Below are 24,222 nucleotides of genomic sequence, written 5' to 3'. Positions count from 1 at the left end.
GTTAGGTTACTCAGGGTTAATCACGGAATCTCTGTAACACACCCTGCTAGTTAGGTTACTTCAGTGTTAGTCACTGAATCCCTGTAACGCACCTGCTAATTACGTAACTTCAGGGTTAATTAAGAATCCCTGTAACACACCCTGCTATTAAGGTTACTTTAGGTTTATCAAGGAATCAATGTAACACACCCTGCTAGTTATAGGTTACTCAGGGTTAATCACGGAATCCCTTTAACACACACTGCTAGTTAGGTTACTTTAGATCAATCTCGGAATCCCTGTAACACACCCTGCTAGTAAGGCTACTTTAGGTTAATCAAAGAATTCTTGTTACACACCCTGCTATTTAGGTTACTTCAGGGGTTAGTCACGGAATTCCCTTAACACACCCTGCTATTTGGGTTACTTTAAGTCAATCAAGGAATTCCTGTAACACACCCTGCTGGTTAGGTTACTTTAGGTTAATCAAGGAATCCATGTAACACACCCTGCTAGTTAGGTTACTCAGGGTTAATCACGGAATCTCTGTAACACACCCTGCTAGTTAGGTTACTTCAGTGTCAGTCACTGAATCCCTGTAACGCACCTGCTAGTTAAGTTACTCAGGGTTATTTAAGGAATCCCTGTAACACACCCTGCTATTTAGGTTAATTTAGGTTAATCAAGGAATCCATGTAACACACTGCTAGTTAGGTTACTTTAGGTTAATCGAGGAATTCCTGTAACACACTCTGTTAGTTACGTTACTTTAGGTCAACCAAGAATCCCTGTTACACCCTGCTAGTTAGGCTACTTTAGGTTAATCACTGAATCCCTGTAACACACCCTACTAATTACGTTACTTTAGGTTAATCAAGGAATCTCTGTAACACACCCTGCTATTAAGGTTACTTTAGATTAATCAAGGAATCCCTGTAACACACCCTGCTAGTTCGGTTACTCAGGGTTAATCACGGAATCCCTGTATCAAATCCTGCTAGTTATGTTACTTTAGGTTAATCAAGTAATTTCTGTAACACACCCTACTATTAAGGTTACTTAAGGTTAATCAAGGAATTCCCGTAACACACCCTGCTATTTAGGTTACTTTAGGTTAGTCAAGGAATTCCTGTAACACATCCTGCTAGTTAGGTTACTCAGGGTTAGAGCGAGAGGAGGGAATAACTTTTGTCGCTCGTTTGGCGCATATCAATCATACCTAGTCTAAGGAGGGATGAGGGGTGCTGGAGTATTTTGTTGTGTTACTTATATATGGAATGCGCTTGGTTTAGTTCACTATATACGCTGCTAACGGAATACCTAACGGTAATGTCTTTTGTATTTACATAACATACTTTTCATTGCCAAAGTGCACCCTGTAAACATGTAAGTCTGACGTGAAACGGCCAAATCGATGGACAAAAAATAAGTTAATAAATAAATAGTAAGAATACTCACCTATTCTCTATGTTTCATGTGAAAACTTTCCTTTCGTGTGTTGGTGAATTTTCGTAAGGAGGGAGTTTGGGAGGGGGAGGGGGGGGGGGGCGTGAACGAGGGTTGGAGAAATTCCGGTTGGAAATATCATTGAATAAAAGCAATGTAACGTTGGGAGGCGGTAGAGAGATGACAGAGAGGTGAATAGATCCTTTCATCGCTGTCCAATCGCATAATGCCATCGTACAAGCAAGGTGTGCATGACAAGCTGTCGGGGATAAAACAATTGCGTACTTTGCTTTCGACAACCTAGCTGCTTTGCCTAATACGAGGCCATCCACTAGTTGCAGTCACCATGGGCATGCAGCTTTGCATTATTGGCTTATACCCAAGATTTGGTGATGGCGCTATAACGGCTGATCACGAACCGACACAATTTGACTGTGGTTACGTAGAAATCATGAACAAAATAAAAATATTAAAATAAATTTTATAAGACAAAAGAAGAGAAATAAGATATGACTCATATTGACAAATAAAGAGTTCTTTGTTAGAAAATATATTATAATTTTCGGTCTCGTTGGGATGTTCGTCGGCAGTGGAATGTAAAGTACAAATTTAATACAATGTAAGGATGACGCTACATAAGTCCCAATTACACCGTCTCTTAATTCAAATGAAATGGAAATAACGACCAAGACAAATAAACAAGTTTATCTTCGAATATTTAACCTACACATCCGGTTATTGATTTCATAACCGTTTATGTTGAGTGGATACCATAACATATATATATATATATATATATATATATATATATATATATATATATATATATATATATATACTTAAGATATTACATGACATATTTTACAAGATTTATACATATACATGTTTATAATTACAAAACATATTGACTTCATCAAAAGGTACCACAAACAGTTCTTCTTACTCACTGCATTTAGTGGTAAAAACAATTCAATGATAAAGTATTTCATGCGTTCTCCATGAATGTTATCACAAAAGATAAGTTATTAATAATGGCAAATACTCCCATGCCGTTCTTTATATTTCTCTTTCTTTTGAATCTCGGGCTGTGGAATTCTCACATTAAGAGTCCAGTTATCTCTCTTTTGCAAAAACGAAAGATACAATTTGGAAATTCGAATGAACCCTTGCACACCCCCCCCCCCCAACACCTAAACCCCAAACTCCAAGTAAACTACAAAATAGAAATACAAAAATAGATATTTTATTGAGGTAACCTCACTCCAAAGCAATCGAAAATTTGATTCTTATCTTAAGTCATAATTTCTATAGAGGATTGCTTGCTAATATTATAGGCTAGTTACTTATTAACCGATTGTAAATGTTTTTAGTAATTGTGTCGATGTATAATATGATCAACTATAAAAAAAAAATTAACCCAGTAATTATTCAATCTCATTGTATAGCTCCTTTCAAATTGTCAAGGCTGGGTTGTCTCCACCGTTGTTCTTATAAGTATTCTCGGCATCAGATGATTTCTTGTTGACATAGGTCTCCTCTCCTGCTTTGCCATTTTGAAAAGCCAAAAACAATAATCATAATGACAGACAATATAGTGACTGGGATGACGCACAGCCATTTATTATTTGCTGGAATAAAAACGAGAAATGCATGTTAACACTAGTATAGCATCAATGTTGTCTGCTAATTATACTTACCAGAAATAAAGGCATACCCAACGACCCACGAAAATCAGTTTCTAGATATACTCATCAATATCACATTACCAGGAAAGGAAACACTCGAGTCAAACTGTAACAAGAATCGTAGTAAGGTAAACCTGTACTTATAAATATCACACAAATTTTCATTTTTGATGTGAATATATGAAAATATAATTATCATCATGTTTAAACTTACCTCCAAACCTCTCTCTTATCCTATCCTCTGTTACAGCTGCAAGAAACAAATCGGAAAGATAGATATTATGTATGACGAACACGATTTATACAAGCTTAATATCTGATAATTAAACCTAAGCTGAGAATAATGCTAATCCACATAAACTTACATCCTAACGCATAATTTGTGAGTTTCAACTTCCTTGAGTCGCCAGTAACTATATTCTGGATGCAAAGAAAATTCTAACGTCACGGTTGTGGTAATATACCATTTTGCTCTCCATATGTAACTGTCCGAATCTTAAGACATCGTATTAGATTTTCTGAAATAATTAAATTCGGTCATTTCGGAACCAAAAGGGGGTGCCACGAGGGTTTTTTTACGTTATAGTTCTGGTTTATCTTTATGTCATATTATGAAGCTCGATATGTTTACAGTGCGATAATTTAAAACGGACGATTTATTGATGTGGTGTGGGTTATTCATCACAAGCATATTTATCACATCAGTCTGCATGGGTTGGGTAATTGGCTTCTCCTTTAAATGTCATTTAAATATCCCCCTTCCCCACCTTAGCCCCACACTTAAAACCAACTACTGAAAAATAAGTCTTCTCACTTCCATATATTGTTACTTGAAGATCACTACCCAGAAAAAGAATTGTTTCAACAAGCTCCAATGGGGTGGTCTAATTTCAATTGACAGCCCCTGATCAAACTACCTTCTTACGCTTATACATTGTATATAGTCACCTGAAGTACGTTTCTGGAGATGCAGCGTAACGTCTGTCTTGTGTTGTCCAATAACCTCGTAGTTCACAGAGCAGGACGCTGTGACGTCATAAGCCTGCCAGCCTTCGTCTGTCTCACTTTCATAACCCTGGTCAGTCGTTATTTCGTAGTAAGTAGTCAAGTATATGTTAAACAAAGACCCAATATTTCTCACTATTAGCTGTGGTTGACTGAAAGTAATTCTGGAAGAAATATATTCATCGTGGATCCATTTCGGATGCACGATTGGAAGAACGCCCTCTATTACACATGTCAGATATCCACTGCTTGTAACATTAAATGTGCAATCCAATGGCTCTGAGCACCCAACGATAGAAGGTGTAGGATTGATTGGTGTAACTAATGAATAAAGATATAAGAAGAGAAAATTATGAACGGTATAGTTTTTAACTTGTTTTCCATTTTCAGATTGTTATTTTTTGATTATTACTACGGATACGACGAAGATTGCAATATATATTCCAAACGTTCTACCTACCGATTGATTAGCATGATGAAGATAAAGTTTTGTTCATTAGAAAGACAATATACCTCTATATCTTGAGGTTGTTAGTCATGATATAGTTAGCTTTAGCAATACTATGACACTGTAATTAGTTAAAATGAAGCAAGGATTTTTAATGAATGGTATTTATCAGTGACTTTGAGACCTTAATATCATGTTGCAGACCAATTAACGATTAGTTGTGACGTTGTACCTCATATTGGGGCCGTCCGATAAGAGCCCCCTGAAAGGAAGTTAAAACCAGGATCATATTCGGAAATCAATATGAGAAAGAAACATGAAACAAAAGGTATTGCTTATAGTCTGTAGAACGCAAGTAGGGTATATTATACAAACAAATAAAGATACTTTGAAAGAATAAAGGCACTCACCAACGGTCTTGATATTATGTTGCTGTTCTTCCTCGACTTTACCATTGTTGTAGATACAAACATATTCACCTTCATGTGTATATGAGAATTTGTTAATGAGCAACGATCCGTTCTTATCAAGCTCGTAGCCAGGTTTCAACACATCCGATTTGCCTTCGTGATAGTATCCAATAGTTTCGTGGTTTCTTTTCCATAATATGAACAAAGGATTCTCATTGGTGCAGACTAACCTGACGTCATCATATACCCTATAATATGTCGGTTTCAACAGAGTAGTGATGTAGTCCTTACTCTCATCTTCGACCATTACAACTATTTGTCTTAATGGCTTAGCTGGAATATCTATCATAGAGTTACAGATGTAAACATATAGTCGGTCTGTCGAGTTAAGATTTACATTCGTTGATACGAATGCCTCGTACATGTTTCCATCAAAGGACTTAGAAGTATTAACTAATCGTGTACCGTTTGATGTGTTCCTTGTCCAGCCCAGTAACGTATGAGGTCCTGTATTTGTTTCCCGACACATGAAAAATGTCGGATCTTGCAGCTGCACCAGACAGAAGTTTCTTCCCTCGCAAACATCTACTGACAATACCGCTGTCTCGACGCTAGCTGTAGAATAAACGAAACCCTTAGAAAACCAGATTACGTAAACAAGTAAGTGTACCTGACGTTTCGATCATGGCAGAATCTGATTCGAATGCGTATTGGAACTGTTCTCAATTCAGTTTGTCGTTGAAGAAGATCCTGCTACAAACAACACATTAGAAACTATAACTTATGCATTCCAACACAGGCCTATTTACTTTTCTTCTTTCTTAGAAAACTGGATTATACATGGTACATTATGTTACTGAGTTTGGTAGGTATTAACTCAGGACCGAATTTCTAAGGCAGGTCAAAATAATCGCAGTTTACTGCCAGGGTTATTCTTGTAAATTCATGTACAACACTGACTTACCATAAATAACGACTTCCTGGTCTGTTGTTAATGTATGTATATTGGATACAATAACTATAACACGGTATGTTTTTTCGTCGCTGAAAGTAGTATTCCTTATCAGCAGACCACAAGTATTGGTAATATCGTATTTCCCAGCAGAGACTCCTGACTCCGCCTTCCGGCCTCCTTCAAGACTTGCGATTGGTCGAGCATTACGTGACGCTGAATCGTACCAATAAACCCTTTGAGACTGAGGGGAGTAACAATTTATGAGTGCGTCGGATCCATGATGGGCGTAAACAGTAATGTCAGGACAATCTGTGAAAAAAGTAAAAACGATTTCGAAGCTGTAACCTGATTGGTGTGATTATATATATACTTCAGGTATATTCTTCTGCATGCATACAACCTTTCATCACCTAGCTCAATGAAGTTGTTTTTACGTGTAAATCAGTATAAGCAAATTCGTATTTGCATTTCTTAGTATATATATATTTTTTGATGATATTTCAATTTCAATTTCAATTTCTCTATTCCAGTATAAATTATAAAATTTATAAATAGTACACATAAAAAATGATTCATAAAAGACGTAAAAATGTACAAACAAGAAAGCATGAACAAAAAGAAATAAGATGGAGGATTAGAAGTTTTAAAGATTAAAAGGATTATAAGAGAGATTCTAAGAACCCATTTTGATTATAAATGGTTGCTCTGTAGATAAATGCGTTCTTAAAAAGCATAATTCTAAAAGTTGGCAAGATAGTAGGATTACGTAGATTGTACTTGTTGGTTCTATTGCACAGAGAGATCAACTCGGAGTGAAGTGGGTGATCTTTAGAACTATGTATATTCTTAGGTAGTCTTATGAATTCATTCCTTGTGATTCTCCAAACGTCATTTATAATTGCTTTGTTGCTGTACCTAACCGCGAAGTAATTACAAGATCAACATTTTCCTTTCTCGATATTAGAGTAAATTGTTTCTATAATAATGTTCTCTTTAAATGAATGGTACTAACATTACCTATAATTATAAATTCATGTTGATAATCATGTCCGTCTCTGTCGGTGTATATCAACGTATACAAAGATATATGATCTATTGTAACATTGTTGATAACCATGGCGCCATCTTCATCAATATCCAGGGTACCGATGTCGCGCCCAACTCCAAATCTATGCTCGTTATCTTGAAAGTGGAGTAGAATTGAGATGACTTATAATATCTGACATACAAAACGCAAGCCAAAATGTCAAAGAAGTTAAAAGATTCTCCAGCCAGAACATTTCATACTCAGAATGTCATATCTAGCCTTTCCTGTCAAAAGTTTTGTTTTTAAATTTAAAACAAAAAGACTCATAGTTTCAAAACAACCCACAACCCCCAAATGAATAAGTAATTCTTCGCTCTTATGATTGTTTATTAACTAGTTAAAGCATGTCACAAACATATTACAACAGAGTGTAGCCATAGAGTACAGCATTGTGCGGTATTCACGAATTAGCTTAGCCCACGGCCCACTGTACTACTAGCAGTAACATTATAGTAGGCCTACAGCCACGGTGTGTACATTTAGGAGAGTTACTGTATATCCAATGCATCCAGTTATATATCTCGGTATCGTAATGTACAGCACTGTAAACCAGACCCATGTTCTGCACAACTTGCTAAGGTATACTACATATGAAGCTAATATTTTTCTATATATTGCTGTTGCATCGGGAATTTTATATAAACATTAAACTGAACATGATATTTGTATATGAACCATATCAAGCAAAATCATACATGTTTCATGTGGACAATACATATAGAATCCACCTAAAGCCATATATATATATATATATATATATATATATATATATATATATATATATATATATATATATATATATATATATATATATATATAACGCAATGGAGGTAAACGACAAAGGCAAATGAATATATATAAATGAAAATCGTAATGAGTTGGAAAATCAAGAACAGTGAAAAAACTTTCAGCCTCCACCGGGATTCGAACCACGGGCCTCCCGCTCTGTACGCGGACACCCTAACCACTAGGCTATGGACGCTGATTTTATGTCCAGAGGTTCGAAACCGGTAAGGAAGATCGCAATTCCACTGTAGGCGTTTGTCACCTGTATCGAACAATACTAGTTCTGTTTTTGGTGACATATTTTGCCTTACTCTAGAGATCAAACATGATGCTAACCAACTCGAAAATCATTTGTGATTCCTAAAGCCGGATCTCGAAAGAGATACTTTGAACAGACAAATTGTATCTCGCGATTCTTATACGCCACCGTACAAAACTTATGATTTTGAATACTCCAAAAACAAATACCTAATAGAACTACCGTCATAGGCGTATGAGCTCAATCTGATTTGGGGGAGGGGGGGGGGGGGGTTGTAACGACTTGCCCGAAAAATAAAAACAAAATTTTTGTCATGTCAATGCGCATATCATATATGTTATATTATTAAATTATTAATAATGGCGTATGAGGATATGCACCATTTTGTGGTATGACTCCCAGGACAGCAAGTCGAGAAACTCACATGCAGTCGCGGCGGATAGCTTCCTTCGCCTATATGTCCGGGGACATTTTGGGACATCGTTCCTATAGGCCAGGGGTAGGCAGCCTACGGCCCGCGGGCCACATGCGGCCCGCCAGTGTTTTTTGGCGGCCCGTGAGATGTCTCAAGAAAAAGAAAAAAATCAATCTATTTTACATCATCACAAAAAACGAACTAGCTGCTTAGAATTTATCTGCACTAATGATGCTGTCAGGTAGGTTTATTTGTAAGGGATGTTACTCCCTTTGGGTTGACTGGAGGTTTAATCACTAGTGTCTCATCAGTAGGAAGACAGATGAACACTTCAAAAATGACAAAGAAACAGTGTGTAGCTGCCTAAGTATATATACTATAGAGAGAATTGTATTGAAACAATAGATATAACAGTGAGACTCATATATGTAACTGAAGAGTCCAATATATGAAATATGAATATGAATATTGGAAAAAGTTATTCTTACTTGGGTAGGAGAGTATTGAAATGCGGGGTCCAGTTTAATAGAAAATAAAGGAATGGTTTAACTTACAGTTTGGTTGCTCACCGGTGGCCACTTTGCACTCACACACACATACACACACAAACAAATCCTTAGACAATATAAATGCACAGAATGTAATATGAATTAAAGTCCATTGGGTCGACCGAAGGGAAATAGATTGTTCTGCAGGCTGTCAAGGTAGAGTTGAATCCAGGCGAGATACTGTAGAGTTGAATCCAGGGGAGATAGAATAGAATCCAGGCACGGTATATTAAACAAAGTTCCAAAGGGACATCAATGGCGGGCCGTAAATAAAAGCAAAGTAAAGTTAGTGTTCTCCAGAAAGAATGGTTAAAGATCCTTCCATGAGATGGCAATGGAAAGTGAATAGTACAGTTCCTGTAATAGCCGAGAGCTAGGCTTCTGGGAGATTCCAATGGTGACCAGTATCAGGAAACGTCGAGATTAGCAATTAATTTGTATTTTACAGTTACAGGAGGCTTCTTGAGTGTATATAATTGAAATTCATTCCGCAGAACAGATTCAGGTATATGATATAAAAACTTTAACTTTGTATCTAATTCTCCTACAATACTAAATCCTATGTCCTCATGGCTTGGGGGGTTAAGGTGCTCTGGAGCCACATGGCATACCCAGCATTTTCTTTGTCTAAGTAAAGGGAGGGGCCAAATTGGAGTAAGGATACAGTACCCAATCAGTAAAGTAACTTTCTCTAAACCATCCTTAAAAGATCTCCTGATTGGAGTTGCTACCAGAAAAACTCTGACCACAGCAATGCTGGTGCCAACTTTTCTAAGAACAAGGGAGTCCTGTAGTAAAGAGGCAACCCACATGCTAATGGACACTAAATTTATGTACAAAAACTGCAGAAGAGACAATGAACTTCTGTTCTGATGGGATATTTTAAGTAAAAGGATAAAATGTGAAGCCAGCAGCTTACTGACTATAAACAGGAAATGGAGCCTGTTTACATCCCACCCTGCTTTGAGTTGGCTTACACTGCCAACTAAAAACTTGTGACACTACAGAGATACACTATACAACAACAAAGAAAAGAAACATATAACAACCTTAAATTTACAACAGCAATACAACACTTAAGGCAGATCTAAAGAATTTCAACTCGAAATCTTATCCAGGTGAAAAATACAAATACGAATAGAAATATACTGATACTTTGCTCCTGTCTGAAGCTTCCTAATTGCCAATACATAGACTGTGCGTCTGTACTTAGAATATAGCTAAGTTACTTTGTTATTGACAACCAAAGCAAAAAATAAAAACAATAACAGACTTGTACAAAGGACATCAAGTCCATCTAGCACTTCACCTATCCCAGTGGATAAACTGAAAATGAAACTAATAAACATTCCTCAAACTTATGATTACCTTAGTAAATGCTTAAAATAATCTGTAGACCTGGCAGTCTCAAGGCCTGCCTCCAACCATGACATAGTTATAACAACTGGCTGTAAATCAGGGCACTGAATAATTTGAATGCCCTGGGGTTCTTCAGGGGGAATCCCTCTAATTCTTATAGAACGTCTTAAAATAGGTGGGGAATGTAATCTCTCTGTTTGAGGAGCAATACGGGGGACAGGGGAACACAAGGGAGAGGTAACTGGTGGTTCTGACGTGGTGTTCTCTCGGGCAATAGCACTGTTCTCGAGTTCTCTCTCAGGTCTGTTTGGCAAAACTGGCATACTTTGTTCTACTGCAGGTGGGTAAGTTTGTAATGAAGAGGGTTGGGACTGGATTACAGGAAGCTGGATCACTGGGGTCACATCAGCCGGGTAGACACCAAGGGCTGCCTGTCTCGTTCCGTGATCGTCCAACTGTTCATTGGGTTCTTCCCAGGTTTCGTAATCAACAGTAACCATGCAGGGTTTCAGGGCATTACGATGCAGCATCTTCTCTTTACCGTCACCATGTTCTGGTTTCACTTTGTAAACTGGTATATCTGGGTTTGGTTGGTCAACTACTATATGGGGTACTGCTTGCCAGAAGTCATCAGTCTTACGAAGACCTCTCCTGTTCCTCTTCTTAATGAGAACTCTTTCTCCTCTGGATATGGGCATTGTTCTCGCCTTACGGTCATAATATTTCTTCTGCTTGTCAGCAGCTCGTTGACACTCTGCCTCTGCTTGCCTATGTGCCTGGTGCAGTCTTTGCCAGTGGTTCTGTACCCAGTCTGTAGAAATTTCTGTCTCCTGATGGTCATCTGTTTTTACTATTAAATCAATTGGCAGTCTGCCATGGCGGCCAAACATCAGATAAAAAGGAGCGTAGCCAGTGGAGGAATGGGGTGTGTTGTTGTACAGGTATGTAAGTTCAGGCAGGTAGGCTGGCCAATATTTCTTTTGCTCGTCACTTAACGACCTTATCATGTTGAGGAGTGTACGGTTAAACCGCTCACACTGACCATTCCCTTGTGGATGGTAGGGCGTGGTTCTGCTCTTTTGTACATTATACAACTGACAAAGCTCAGAGATGAGACCGGATTCAAAGTTGGCTCCCTGATCTGATAGTATTCGGGCAGGACATCCGTACCTTATGAAAAAGTGTTGCCATAGGGCCTTTGCAGTGGTGACCGCAGTTTGGTCTCGGGTTGGTATAGCTTGGGAAAATTTTGAGAAGTGGTCCGTTATCACCAGGACATTTTCATAACCATCAGATGATCGATCCAACTTGAGAAAATCTACTGCAACAAGCTCGAGGGGGGCGGAGGTTCGAATACTCTTTAGTGGGGCTCTGACATTGTTGGTGGGTGGTTTCGCCAAGCTGCAACGGGTACAACCCTCACAGTGTTGCTTCACATCACGCTCTAGGTTGGGCCAGTAAAATCTCTGTTTTATCATTGCAAGGGTCCGAGCTATCCCAAAGTGACCGGCTTGGTCATGCAAGTTTTGAAGAATTTCTCTCCTCGTGCCCTTGGGTACAACAAATTGTCTCAAGGACTCTAGCTGGGGCCCACTTGATATCACCCTATACAGACAGCCATCCACAATCTTAAGTGCATTCCATTGCATTAGTAGCAATCTCAAGGTTTCGGACTTTCCTTCCAGGGGTGGTCTTTCAGGTAATTTTAAGTAATCAATGATTTCATGGATGTCTTGATCGGAATGCTGTTGTTCCCTCAGCTCCTCTATGGAGTGGCCTGGTAGAGTGTCCATGCCCCACTTCCCTTGCTCAGTGGAGGAAGGCAATGTGGTGGCATTCTGCTGCAGATGGAAGGATGGATAAACATCACCGTCACTGTCATAATTTCCGTCTGCAGGTGTTGTTGGTTGACCCGGCATTCTGGATAATGCATCAGCATTCGTGTTCAGTTTTCCAGGCTTGTAAATTACCGTGAATCTATAGTTTGCTAATCTAGCTGCCCAGCGTTGCTCTACAGCACCCAGGTTTGCAGTAGATAGGTATACCAGCGGGTTGTGATCTGTGTAGATTGTGAATTCTGAGCCCAGAAGGTAGTCTTTAAACTTTTGTGTAACAGCCCAGGTTACGGCCAAGAACTCAAGCTTAAAGGCGCTGTAATTCTGGTCATTCTTCTCTGAATCCCGTAGACTACGACTAGCATAAGCAATAACTCTTTCTTGTCCTTCTTGTAGTTGGGTTAAGACTGCCCCTAATCCCATATTGCTAGCGTCTGTATATAATCTGAAGGGCAGGTTATGGTCTGCATAAGCCAGAATTGGTGGCGATAGGAGATGGGCCTTGATAGTTTGAAACGCTTCTTCACAGGATGGTGTCCACTCAAATGTCTGTTTGGGAGCTTTTGAGGCACCCTTCTTTGGTACCCTAGTCAATTGATACAAGGGTGTTGCTATCTTTGAAAAGTCTTTAATAAACCGACGGTAGAAACCAGCTAGGCCCAGAAAGCACCTAACATCCTTGACTGTAGTTGGGGTGGGCCATTCCTTTACTGCCTTACATTTGTCAGGGTCTGTTCCAATCCCCTCTGCTGAGACAATATGCCCTAAGTAATTTACCGAAGACTGGAAAAGATGGCACTTGGAGGGTTTGGCCTTCAAACCATGTTGATGTAGTCTTCTTAATACAACCCCCAGTCGATCAAGGTGTGAATCGAAATCTGGTGAAAATACTATAATATCATCTAAATACAGCAAGACGGATTCGTAATTGAGATCCCCAAGACAACCCTCCATTAACCTCTGGAATGTTGCCGGTGCATTGCACAACCCGAAGGGCATGCGGTTAAATTCGTACAACCCCATGGGCGTGGTGAAGGCCGTCTTGGATCTGTCATCAGGATTCATTGCAACTTGCCAGTAACCACTAGCCAGGTCAAGTGTCGAAAATAATTTGGCCTTACCCAGAGCGTTCAGGGATTCCTCAATTCTTGGGAGGGGATAGGCATCTTTTCGAGTTTTGTCGTTGAGGCGGCGATAGTCTACACAGAAACGAAGAGATCCATCTTTCTTTTTCACAAGGACTATTGGTGCTGCCCATGGGCTGTAGCTCTCACGAACTACACCGTTCTCCAGCATGGCTTGTAGCTGTGATTTTACCTCTTGGTATAATTTTGGGGGGATCATTCTGTGTCTTTCTCGGGAGGGGGCTTCATCTCCTGTGGGAATAGTATGGGTGACAGTAGTGGTACAACCGTAGTCGTTGTCATGTTTAGAAAACACATCCTGGTGTTTGTACAGAAACTGCTGTAGTTTGTTCTGCTGGTCTGAAGTAAGGTTTTCTGCTTCAACATGCACTTTAGACAAAAAGTCACTTTCAGGGGGGATATCTTCTGACAGGGTAGCCTGCTGTTCCATAACTCCCACCTGGAGAGTGTTTGGTCCCGTCTGTTGTAGGTCTAGAGTGGGCCCGGACGGCAGCAGATTCACCTTGTACAGAAATCCCAACGGGGTGCCCTTCCGCAAGTAGATATCTTCAGTCCCCGTATTCATAATCCTGACCTGGGTCGTATGGTTATCTATACGACTCAGAGATTTAGCTACCCACAGGCCTTTCGGTAAGTGGTTATGCTGATCTGGAGGTGACTCTAACAGTATTCGGTCGCAGGTAATTTCTTCTTCTAATATACAAAATCCCTCCACTAGAGTCTCACTGCGGGCCTTTACTACTACACTCCTACCCCTAGGTACAACAACCTTCCCTACTCTGCCCTCTGGATCTCGATCGACATCCTCCCTCACTTGTTTTATTACTTGAAGCAGCACTGCATGTTGGGGGTTCTCAACAAACTGTTGTCGGAAAGCAGGATCTTGGCTTTGAAACAGCTCTCTATTACATTGCCGAATGGTATTCATTCCCAGGAGACATGGAACACCTGGGAGAGGTTCCCTGGGGACCAAGAGTGCTACGGTGTGGATGGTAATGCCAGAAATATTCAGATTCACCTCCACACAACCAGAGAAGGGTACATCTAATCCATTAGCTGCAGTTAGCTTTAGCCAGGTTATGGGGCCCACAGTTACTCCTTGGTCCATCAGATGTTGTTTGAAAAATTTCTCTGAGAGAGTGGTGACTTGCGAGCCAGTGTCGATTAATGAAGTGGCAGGGATACCTTCAATGGCTATATCAAGGAGCATGTAGTCACCTACTATTCTGGACTGTTCTGTTTGTAGTCTTTGGTTTGAGCCTGGGTCTATACGGTCCTTATCCACTGTTTGACTCCCAACAGTGGACCAGACTAGTTTGGGGACCCAGTACCTTGATGTTGCCCACTGGCAGGGGCTCGAGGAACTCTCCCTGTTTCTGTCCTTCCTTGCCTGCAGTTGCGACCAATATGCCCTGGAAAGTGGCAGATTCTGCATATGGGCTTCCCATCATTAGTGAAGCGGTCGGTGGGGCGTGGGCCATATGTCGTACCCCTGTTTTGCCATGAGCGAGGCTGGGTGAGGGTAGCTTGCAGCTCGCTCATCTGTTTTTGCATGGTTAGGAAGGCAGCCTCCATTGTCTGCTGCCATTTTTGCAGCTCGGACGGCTGTCCTTGGACCTGTTGATTGGTAGCCCTTATTACGTCTGCATTTGTGGCATTCATCTCTGCCCCCATTTCCCCTTCTAATTCGAGGGCCTCATCCCGGATTTCGGAGAACGTCAACCCTGCTTTCTTCCTTAATTCCTTCCTCAGGTCTGTCTTCAGAGCGTGGCTCACCAAGCCCTCCACAAATCTATCTCTTAAGACCTTATCCTTGCCAAGCAGCGTTCCAGGGTAATTTGTTTCTACCCTTTGTAGTAATTCCTGGAGGTGTAGGGCATACTGTCTAATTTTTTCTCCATGCCGCTGCTGCCTGGCATAGAACTGTCCCATGAGGGTGACTCGTGGTGTTTTGTCCCCATAGATATTTTTCAAGTAGGCAATGATCTCATCTACTGACGACCTTTGGCATGGTTCCAACACCAGAACCTCTCTCTTGGCTACCCCACCCAAATATCTTAAAGTTAGCTCTACTTGTTGATCTAATGGGGTCTTCCAAGCCTTTAGTGCTGCTCGTAAACTTGATGCCCAGTCACTAATTGTAGGGTCGTTAGCACTGGTGGGAGTGCCTACAAATATCGGTATTCTATGATCTATGGGGATGTATGCATAAGCAATAGGGGGAAATGGAGAGCCACCTGATTGGGCAGAGTCTGGTTGAGGAGACACATTATTACTTGGGAGAGACATGGTTGGAGTACAACTTGGAACTGTCAGATCTATCAGGCTTAATACAATAATGCAGTAATGAAGAGAAGTACTGTAATTCTAATGACACTTCTAACAATGAATACACACTTTAAAATGTCTGCCTGTCAATGATACACCTGAAATACCACAAGATATACTGAGACTGAAATTCCAAGAAATTACTGAGAGAATAGCAATAAAAATACTGCCAGTGAAACCAACTTGAATAACTTAGTTGACCCTGGATTCTATAAGGTCAAATACACCACTTAGTCAGCCACACACTGCAGAACTGAGAAGGATTCTGAACTTAGATTCACCCTCAAAACCTCGAAGAACCCCACTCGTACTACCAAAAATATGTAAGGGATGTTACTCCCTTTGGGTTGACTGGAGGTTTAATCACTAGTGTCTCATCAGTAGGAAGACAGATGAACACTTCAAAAATGACAAAGAAACAGTGTGTAGCTGCCTAAGTATATATACTATAGAGAGAATTGTATTGAAACAATAGATATAACAGTGAGACTCATATATGTAACTGAAGAGTCCAATATATGAAATATGAATATGAATATTGGAAAAAGTTATTCTTACTTGGGTAGGAGAGTATTGAAATGCGGGGTCCAGTTTAATAGAAAATAAAGGAATGGTTTAACTTACAGTTTGGTTGCTCACCGGTGGCCACTTTGCACTCACACACACATACACACACAAACAAATCCTTAGACAATATAAATGCACAGAATGTAATATGAATTAAAGTCCATTGGGTCGACCGAAGGGAAATAGATTGTTCTGCAGGCTGTCAAGGTAGAGTTGAATCCAGGCGAGATACTGTAGAGTTGAATCCAGGGGAGATAGAATAGAATCCAGGCACGGTATATTAAACAAAGTTCCAAAGGGACATCAATGGCGGGCCGTAAATAAAAGCAAAGTAAAGTTAGTGTTCTCCAGAAAGAATGGTTAAAGATCCTTCCATGAGATGGCAATGGAAAGTGAATAGTACAGTTCCTGTAATAGCCGAGAGCTAGGCTTCTGGGAGATTCCAATGGTGACCAGTATCAGGAAACGTCGAGATTAGCAATTAATTTGTATTTTACAGTTACAGTAGGCTTCTTGAGTGTATATAATTGAAATTCATTCCGCAGAACAGATTCAGGTATATGATATAAAAACTTTAACTTTGTATCTAATTCTCCTACAATACTAAATCCTATGTCCTCATGGCTTGGGGGTTAAGGTGCTCTGGAGCCACATGGCATACCCAGCATTTTCTTTGTCTAAGTAAAGGGAGGGGCCAAATTGGAGTAAGGATACAGTACCCAATCAGTAAAGTAACTTTCTCTAAACCATCCTTAAAAGATCTCCTGATTGGAGTTGCTACCAGAAAAACTCTGACCACAGCAATGCTGGTGCCAACTTTTCTAAGAACAAGGGAGTCCTGTAGTAAAGAGGCAACCCACATGCTAATGGACACTAAATTTATGTACAAAAACTGCAGAAGAGACAATGAACTTCTGTTCTGATGGGATATTTTAAGTAAAAGGATAAAATGTGAAGCCAGCAGCTTACTGACTATAAACAGGAAATGGAGCCTGTTTACATATTATCACCATTAATTATCAACTGGACTGTACTGGACTTGACATGTTTTTGTGAATACAGATTAGTACACACACCTATTGCTTGAAAGTCCTCGGAATCAAAGGTTTGAAATCAACAGCAGGTCGTTGGTTAGGTGCGGCTCTGTCAATCGTTCACTCCTAAAATTTGACCCATTCATTCAAAAAGGTTGCCCACCCCTGCTATTGGCCTATATCTGAGGCCCTGGGGTCATTCCTTGACCGACTTGGTGCAATATAATGTGCTCATTTCGAAGTAAATTTATTCACAGATGTTAGTTGTCATGGGTTCGAACACATGAGGGGTATTCTATCCTGAAACATAGGGCAAAATGGGGCTGGATTTCCAGTTCACCGCATCATTTGCCAACTTTCACTGGCTTCTAATGTTCATGTCAATTTGAGTCACTAATAAAAGAAATAATCCACCAAAAATGAAGGTCGCATGAACTTTATTGCAGATTTAATGAGTGACGAATTTGCAATTTTCTCCCGAAATCACGCAACTAGATGGCTGCTATCCAGCCTGGCAAGTGCCATCTCCAGCGATCTGGCAGGTATTGAAATCTGAAATTTTCTTGGTACGTTGCGCGCCAACCGATGGTGGCGCTCCGCTTAGATAGTACTTACGGCCGGTTATTCAAATCGATTACGGTCCCCCCCCCCCCACGTTTCAAATCGGATTGACGCCCCTGTATATAAGGGTTCTACTTTGCTTACTTTATGAAACTTTATATGGACTAAACTTTTTATAAAACTTTATATTACGTATGGCCAAAAATGTTTTAATATTTTTATATGTTGGATTTAATATCTGGCCCATATTCGAATTATCTCAAGTTTGATGTGGAAGATATGACGGGAATCCATATAAAAGTCATATCAAGTTCATATAACGGATGTAAAGATTCTACTTTATATGACCTTCAAAAACATGTATATTGGCAATCACAAACTTTATTACTAATATATCTGAACAAACCTATTATATGGATATGGACGGGGGATGCTACTGATAGTTTATATTTGGATTATTACTTCCTTTGCACGGATGTTCTTATGTGGCTTATCACTATATGTTAACAGCCGTTTCCTTCCTTTGAAGAGTAAGCGTATTGTACGACACGAGTTGATCAATTGATCTCGTTGTACATGACCTGTGATATATTGTGTGTACAGCAAACTATGTACATCACGTTATTCATTTTTAACCTTATTTTAATTTAATTTTTTTTAAACTGCCTGCCTAGTTTTATATATTTCAATTTATAAATTGACTCATTTTGTCTCTTGATTGTTCTCACTTGTGTCAACCCACGCCTTTCCATTTACCTTTACCTCTACCTTTACCTCTACCTTTATCTACACATTAATACAAAGGGATATAAATTATTCCTTGAAAAATAATAAAAAGTAAAGTTAAACACTTTTAAAGATTTAATGAACTCCTATTAGGCATCATAAACTATCACTATCATCATAAAGCAATCATACAAAAAGAAAGAAAGCTGAATTGAAAAGTAAAAATGTATCGAATAATGTATATTTACTATATAATTGTGTATTAATGGGATACTCGTGGGAATAACCCACTCGTACACATTGAAGGCTTACCTTGATTAGACATAATTAGTAAATTTCCTTCGACTGGGTTATCGTGGTAATATCTAACTTCGCTCCAATCTTGTAGCCTGCAGTCAATTTTCCAACTACTGCCAATTCGTGCATTTTGGTGACTTGTACAGTCTGTCAAAACACTTTTAGTACCTAAAACGGTTGTGTTGGGAAATAAAATAGAGTATAGTATTTCGCATCAAAATAGATTATTTTTGATAGAAATAGCATGTGTAATAGTAAGTTGGCCTGACGCTTCGATCCTAGCAGGATCTTCTTCAGAGGGTAAATGACAAGTCATTTAGAATATGAAGAAGACATTCTCTTACACGGGCTCTTTAGTGGATAAGCAGTTTACTAACAGTCTTGTTTTATTTTTATTTAGAAATAGCAATCGATATTCTCTGTATAAACAACGATATTTTGTCCCTTCCTTAGTAAACCTACATTTCAACATGTAATAAAACAGAGCAACTGAAAGAGGTATGCATTCACAAACTTCTTAAGTAATTAATAACCAGTCATGTCTTGCACCGGTCCAAACTAAACCTTTACTGAAATGTAAACGACCAATCTAATAATTGTATAAACTATTGCATTGTGGCTTACAAAATTCGATTTGAAGCAAACGTTGACGGATAATTATTTTTTCTTCATTTAACCGATAAAATGTAAAAACTAACATTGCAATAATACATACGTGTCTCAACCGAAATAATTACGAAACAAAAGTCATGGTTTTCTCAAACACCAAGATTTAAGGCATATAAGACGTATATCCCAAAGACTTATTGTGAAGGTGAAACCTATTGAACTCTATTAGTTCCAGGTTACATAAACTGTTACTATTCAAAAACAAAGAACTTGACTTTTTGTCCTACCGTGTAGAATGCACATAGTGACGATTATCCATAGATGTTTCCAGACCTGCATCATGGACAATTGAAGGAAGTTGTAATCCTGTAGAACATGAGTGAAAGAACCAAAAGCATTAAAACTTGGACTAACCTACTGTTTGATAAAGACTCACAACATCTCAACTATGAGTAGGTTCGCAATAGGTGCAAAGTGAAAGGTCAATAGGTAAAAGTTTACGATCCTGCTATAATCCCTCCCTGTGGCTTACCTAAGAAATATCATATATATGCATTCGTAGTTTTCAGACAGTTCTTCATGTTAAAGCAACACCTAGTAAATAATAGACTATTCCGTCTGTCTGGAATGCAAACTGCCTGGATGGGTTGTAGAGCCTTGTGTGTGAGGGATATACATGAATCCTGCAAACAAGTGCTCTTACACTAAAATAGTTGATGTTTGTCTTTATTTACTTTTACTGTCAGGTTTTGTACACAGCGTGGAGGCAAAATATATATGTAGATACGACCTTCCTTACCGGTTTCAAACCTCTGGACATACAACTGTCCGCATATAAAGCGGTAGGACCGGGTTCTAATATATATATCTAATACACACACACACACACACATATATATATAAATATATATATATATATATATATATATATATACATCTATCTATCTATCTATCTATCTATCTATCTATCTATCTATCTATCTATCTATCTATCTATCTATCTATCTATCTATCTATCTATCTATCTATCTATCTATCTATCTATCTATCTATCTATCTATCTATCTATCTATCTATCTATCTATCTATCTATCTATCTATCTATCTATCTATCTATCTATCTATCTATCTATCTATCTATCTATCTATCTATCTATCTATCTATCTATCTATCTATCTATCTATCTATCTATCTATCTATCTATCTATCTATCTATCTATCTATCTATCTATCTATCTATCTATCTATCTATCTATCTATCTATCTATCTATCTATCTATCTATCTATCTATCTATCTATCTATCTATCTATCTATCTATCTATCTATCTATCTATCTATCTATCTATCTATCTATCTATCTATCTATCTATCTATCTATCTATCTATCTATCTATCTATCTATCTATCTATCTATCTATCTATCTATCTATCTATCTATCTATCTATCTATCTATCTATCTATCTATCTATCTATCTATCTATCTATCTATCTATCTATCTATCTATCTATCTATCTATCTATCTATCTATCTATCTATCTATCTATCTATCTATCTATCTATCTATCTATCTATCTATCTATCTATCTATCTATCTATCTATCTATCTATCTATCTATCTATCTATCTATCTATCTATCTATCTATCTATCTATCTATCTATCTATCTATCTATCTATCTATCTATCTATCTATCTATCTATCTATCTATCTATCTATCTATCTATCTATCTATCTATCTATCTATCTATCTATCTATCTATCTATCTATCTATCTATCTATCTATCTATCTATCTATCTATCTATCTATCTATCTATCTATCTATCTATCTATCTATCTATCTATCTATCTATCTATCTATCTATCTATCTATCTATCTATATATATACATATATATAGATATATATATATATATATAGATATATATATATAAATATATATATATATAGATATAAATATAAATATATATATATATAGATATAAATATAAATATATATAGATATATATATAGATATATAAATATATATATATATAGATATAAATATATATAGATATATATATAGATATATATATAGATATATATATAGATATAAATATATATATATATATATATATATACATGTATATATATATATTTATTTATAACGCTAATTCGCACTGTTCGGGAAATGGTGAAAAAATGGTCATTAATGGGATATTGAGGGGAAAAAAGAGAAGAAAGCAACGCCCCAACACCCCCACTGGATACGCGCCTGGAAAAAATAGAGGGGAAAATAAGAGAAGGAATGAGAGGAAGGAAGGGAAAAGAAAGAAGAAAGAGAGAAAAGGAGGTAGGAGAAGAAAACGCCAAGACACCGGGAAGAGATAGAGGAACAGTGACATAATTACAGCGCTGATCCCTATAATATGCACAGGGTAGCCAGTGACGGATCGAGGATTTCGGAAGGGGCGTGCGCCTCACCCAACCCCTTACACCGACAACTCCATTTTTGACGTTTCCATTTTTTCCTCTCTCACTAATATATATAAATACAGACACAAGTCATCTTTTATTCCACATTCTATATATCTGTTTTGGCTTGGGGCTGTGCATATTCATGTTTGACAATTAACTATCTTACTTGTTAACTTTTTATTTCTGAACTTTCCTTTATTCTACTTGTAAATTTACCCTTTTAGATGTTGTTTTCTTACTCTTCCAAATATGTACAATTATGAGAGCATGCAATTTCCATCTGGGATATAATAAAGTTATACTTACTTACTTATATACTATATATAGTCTATCATAACGCGTGTGTGTGTTGAAAAAATGTACAATTGTGTTATGAAACTACGGTAACTGTGGCTGGTCTCGAACTCGACCGAGTCGTCGGGGAACATGACGCATTTGCGAACTGTACTAGACCTGTGTCATTCGATGCAACATTGCCATCCACAGATAAAATGTTATACACTCCGACCTGAATGCTAATTGTTACCCAAAATCTAGTACCGTAACTTGTACAATTAATCTAAAAATATGATTCAGTTGTTCACTTCCTGAAGCAAACGTGTTCAATACATAGAAGTAGAGCAAGTACATATCATAGTAGATGTATACGGTAACTTACAGCATGTCGTTCCCGAGACGTTAACAAAAATATATGAATAAAATACAATCATTGAAACACTTACACAGAGGGTATCATCTGACGGCAGCCTTCTCGACAGTTTCGTCCTAACTGACTTCCAATGTGGCAGAATCGTTGTGATAGAAGTTCTTATAGAAGGAAATAGACTATCACTTCCTGGTTTCATATGTTTATGCTAATATTCTGGAAATACATAAGCTTAAAAGTGCCATCAAATAAGAAAACTTTGTCTCAACTTCTGATAAGTTGTCAATTAAACATTTTGCAGAAAATGTTCAATTGGTCAGTTGATGCAACTGAGCAATCCAACATTTATCGGTTTATTGATAAGATATTATCTTGTTATCTAAACAATTTACTGAAAAATGTCAACTTATGGGGCAAAGATTTTCTTATGTTGATGGTACTTTTAATCTTCCGTATGAAAGAAAAACTGTATCGAAAGTGAATGTTCCATGTTCCTAATTTTGCCCAAAGTTGTTTTGTCAACTTTCCCTTTTACTTAACCTTCGTAGTCTTGCAGGCGTGTGTGCGTGTGTGTGTGTGTGGGTGCGTGTATGTGTGTATGTATGTATATATATATATATATATATATATATGTATATATATATATATATATATATATATATATATATATATATATATATATATATATATATATATAAATATATATATGTATATATATATATATATATATATATATATATATATACATACACTCATACACGCACATACACACGCACATCATAATATATATATTCATATATTCAAATATATATTCACGTCTTTCTAGCCTATTTCACTCCACTGCAGGAGGAAGGCCTCTTCATCGATTTTCCATTTCCATCTGTCCTGTGCTCTCCTTTGCCATAGAACACCTGTAAATTCTCTGAGTTCATCTGTCCATCTTCTACTCTGCCTGCCTCTCCTTCTGACACAAGTTCTTGGGGTCCAGATGGTAATTTTCTTTGTCCATCTGTTATCATGTTGCCTGGCCAAATGGCCGGCCCATCGCCATTTCTTGACTTTGATTTCCTTTATGATGTCTTGGACATTGGTTTTCTCTCTCAAGTTTTGGTTGGTTACTCTGTCTCTCCTTGTGACTCCAATCATGATTCTTTCCATCGCCCTCTCTGTCACTCTCAACTTCTTTTCCAGTTTTTTTGTTGTTGTCCAGGTCTCCGCACCATATGATAGTACAGGAATTATGCACTGGTTGAAAACTTGTTTCTTCAGTGATGTTGGAAGGTCCTGGTCACGGAAAATGAAGCTTAGTTTACCAAATTTGACCCATGCTAGTTGGATTCTTCTGTTTACCTCTCCTGGTGTTTCATTGTTGAGGGAGATCCTTTTGCCCAAGTAGATGTAACTGTCCACCTCTTCTATCTCTATCCCCTGTACTGTAATCTGATGTCCTCTTATTCTGTCACCTATCATTACTTTAGTCTTTTTGATATTCATATTGAGTCCTGCCTTTCTGCTTTCTCTGGCTAGTTCTTGCATCATTGTATGCAGCTCTTGTGGTTGGTGACTTAGAAGAAGTATGTCATCAGCAAATCTCAGATGGGTCAGGTGTTCACCATCCACTGCAATTCCTTTT

General features: G+C 38.1%; 2 protein-coding genes across 2 annotated transcripts in view; both read right to left on the bottom strand.

The window, feature by feature from the left end:
• LOC139981507 (uncharacterized) overlaps window positions 1–24,222 on the bottom strand; it is a 108,171-nt gene that overhangs the window by 30,844 nt on the left and 53,105 nt on the right. The gene's annotated exons all lie outside the window — the stretch shown is intronic.
• On the bottom strand, window positions 1,960–22,775 carry LOC139981503 (uncharacterized). Its single transcript, XM_071993938.1, has 10 exons — window positions 22,666–22,775; window positions 19,772–19,850; window positions 18,891–19,043; window positions 8,485–8,625; window positions 6,946–7,110; window positions 5,938–6,237; window positions 4,974–5,588; window positions 4,059–4,436; window positions 3,325–3,360; window positions 1,960–3,053 (listed from the first exon to the last, which is right to left on the bottom strand). Exons 2-10 carry the CDS (start codon window positions 19,824–19,826, stop codon window positions 2,932–2,934), a joined length of 1,965 nt encoding a protein of 654 aa, XP_071850039.1. The 5' UTR covers window positions 19,827–19,850; window positions 22,666–22,775; the 3' UTR covers window positions 1,960–2,931.

The sequence above is a fragment of the Apostichopus japonicus genome, chromosome 15 (genome assembly GCF_037975245.1).
Source record: "Apostichopus japonicus isolate 1M-3 chromosome 15, ASM3797524v1, whole genome shotgun sequence".
Classification (NCBI taxonomy): Eukaryota; Metazoa; Echinodermata; class Holothuroidea; order Aspidochirotida; family Stichopodidae; genus Apostichopus; species Apostichopus japonicus.
The sequence above is the reverse complement of the archived record's forward strand: the minus strand, read 5'-3'. Positions and strand labels throughout refer to the sequence as shown.

Coding starts and splice junctions, on each gene's coding strand:
- LOC139981503 (XM_071993938.1), bottom strand. CDS start 19,826: ATGATGCAGGTCTGGAAACATCTATGGATAATCGTCACTATGTGCATT. Junction 8,626..18,890: donor ACTAATTATGTCTAATCAAG/GTAAGCCTTCAA, acceptor CTTTTTCTTGAG/ACATCTCACGGGCCGCCAAA. Junction 3,054..3,324: donor GATAAGAGAGAGGTTTGGAG/GTAAGTTTAAAC, acceptor TTTTTATTCCAG/CAAATAATAAATGGCTGTGC.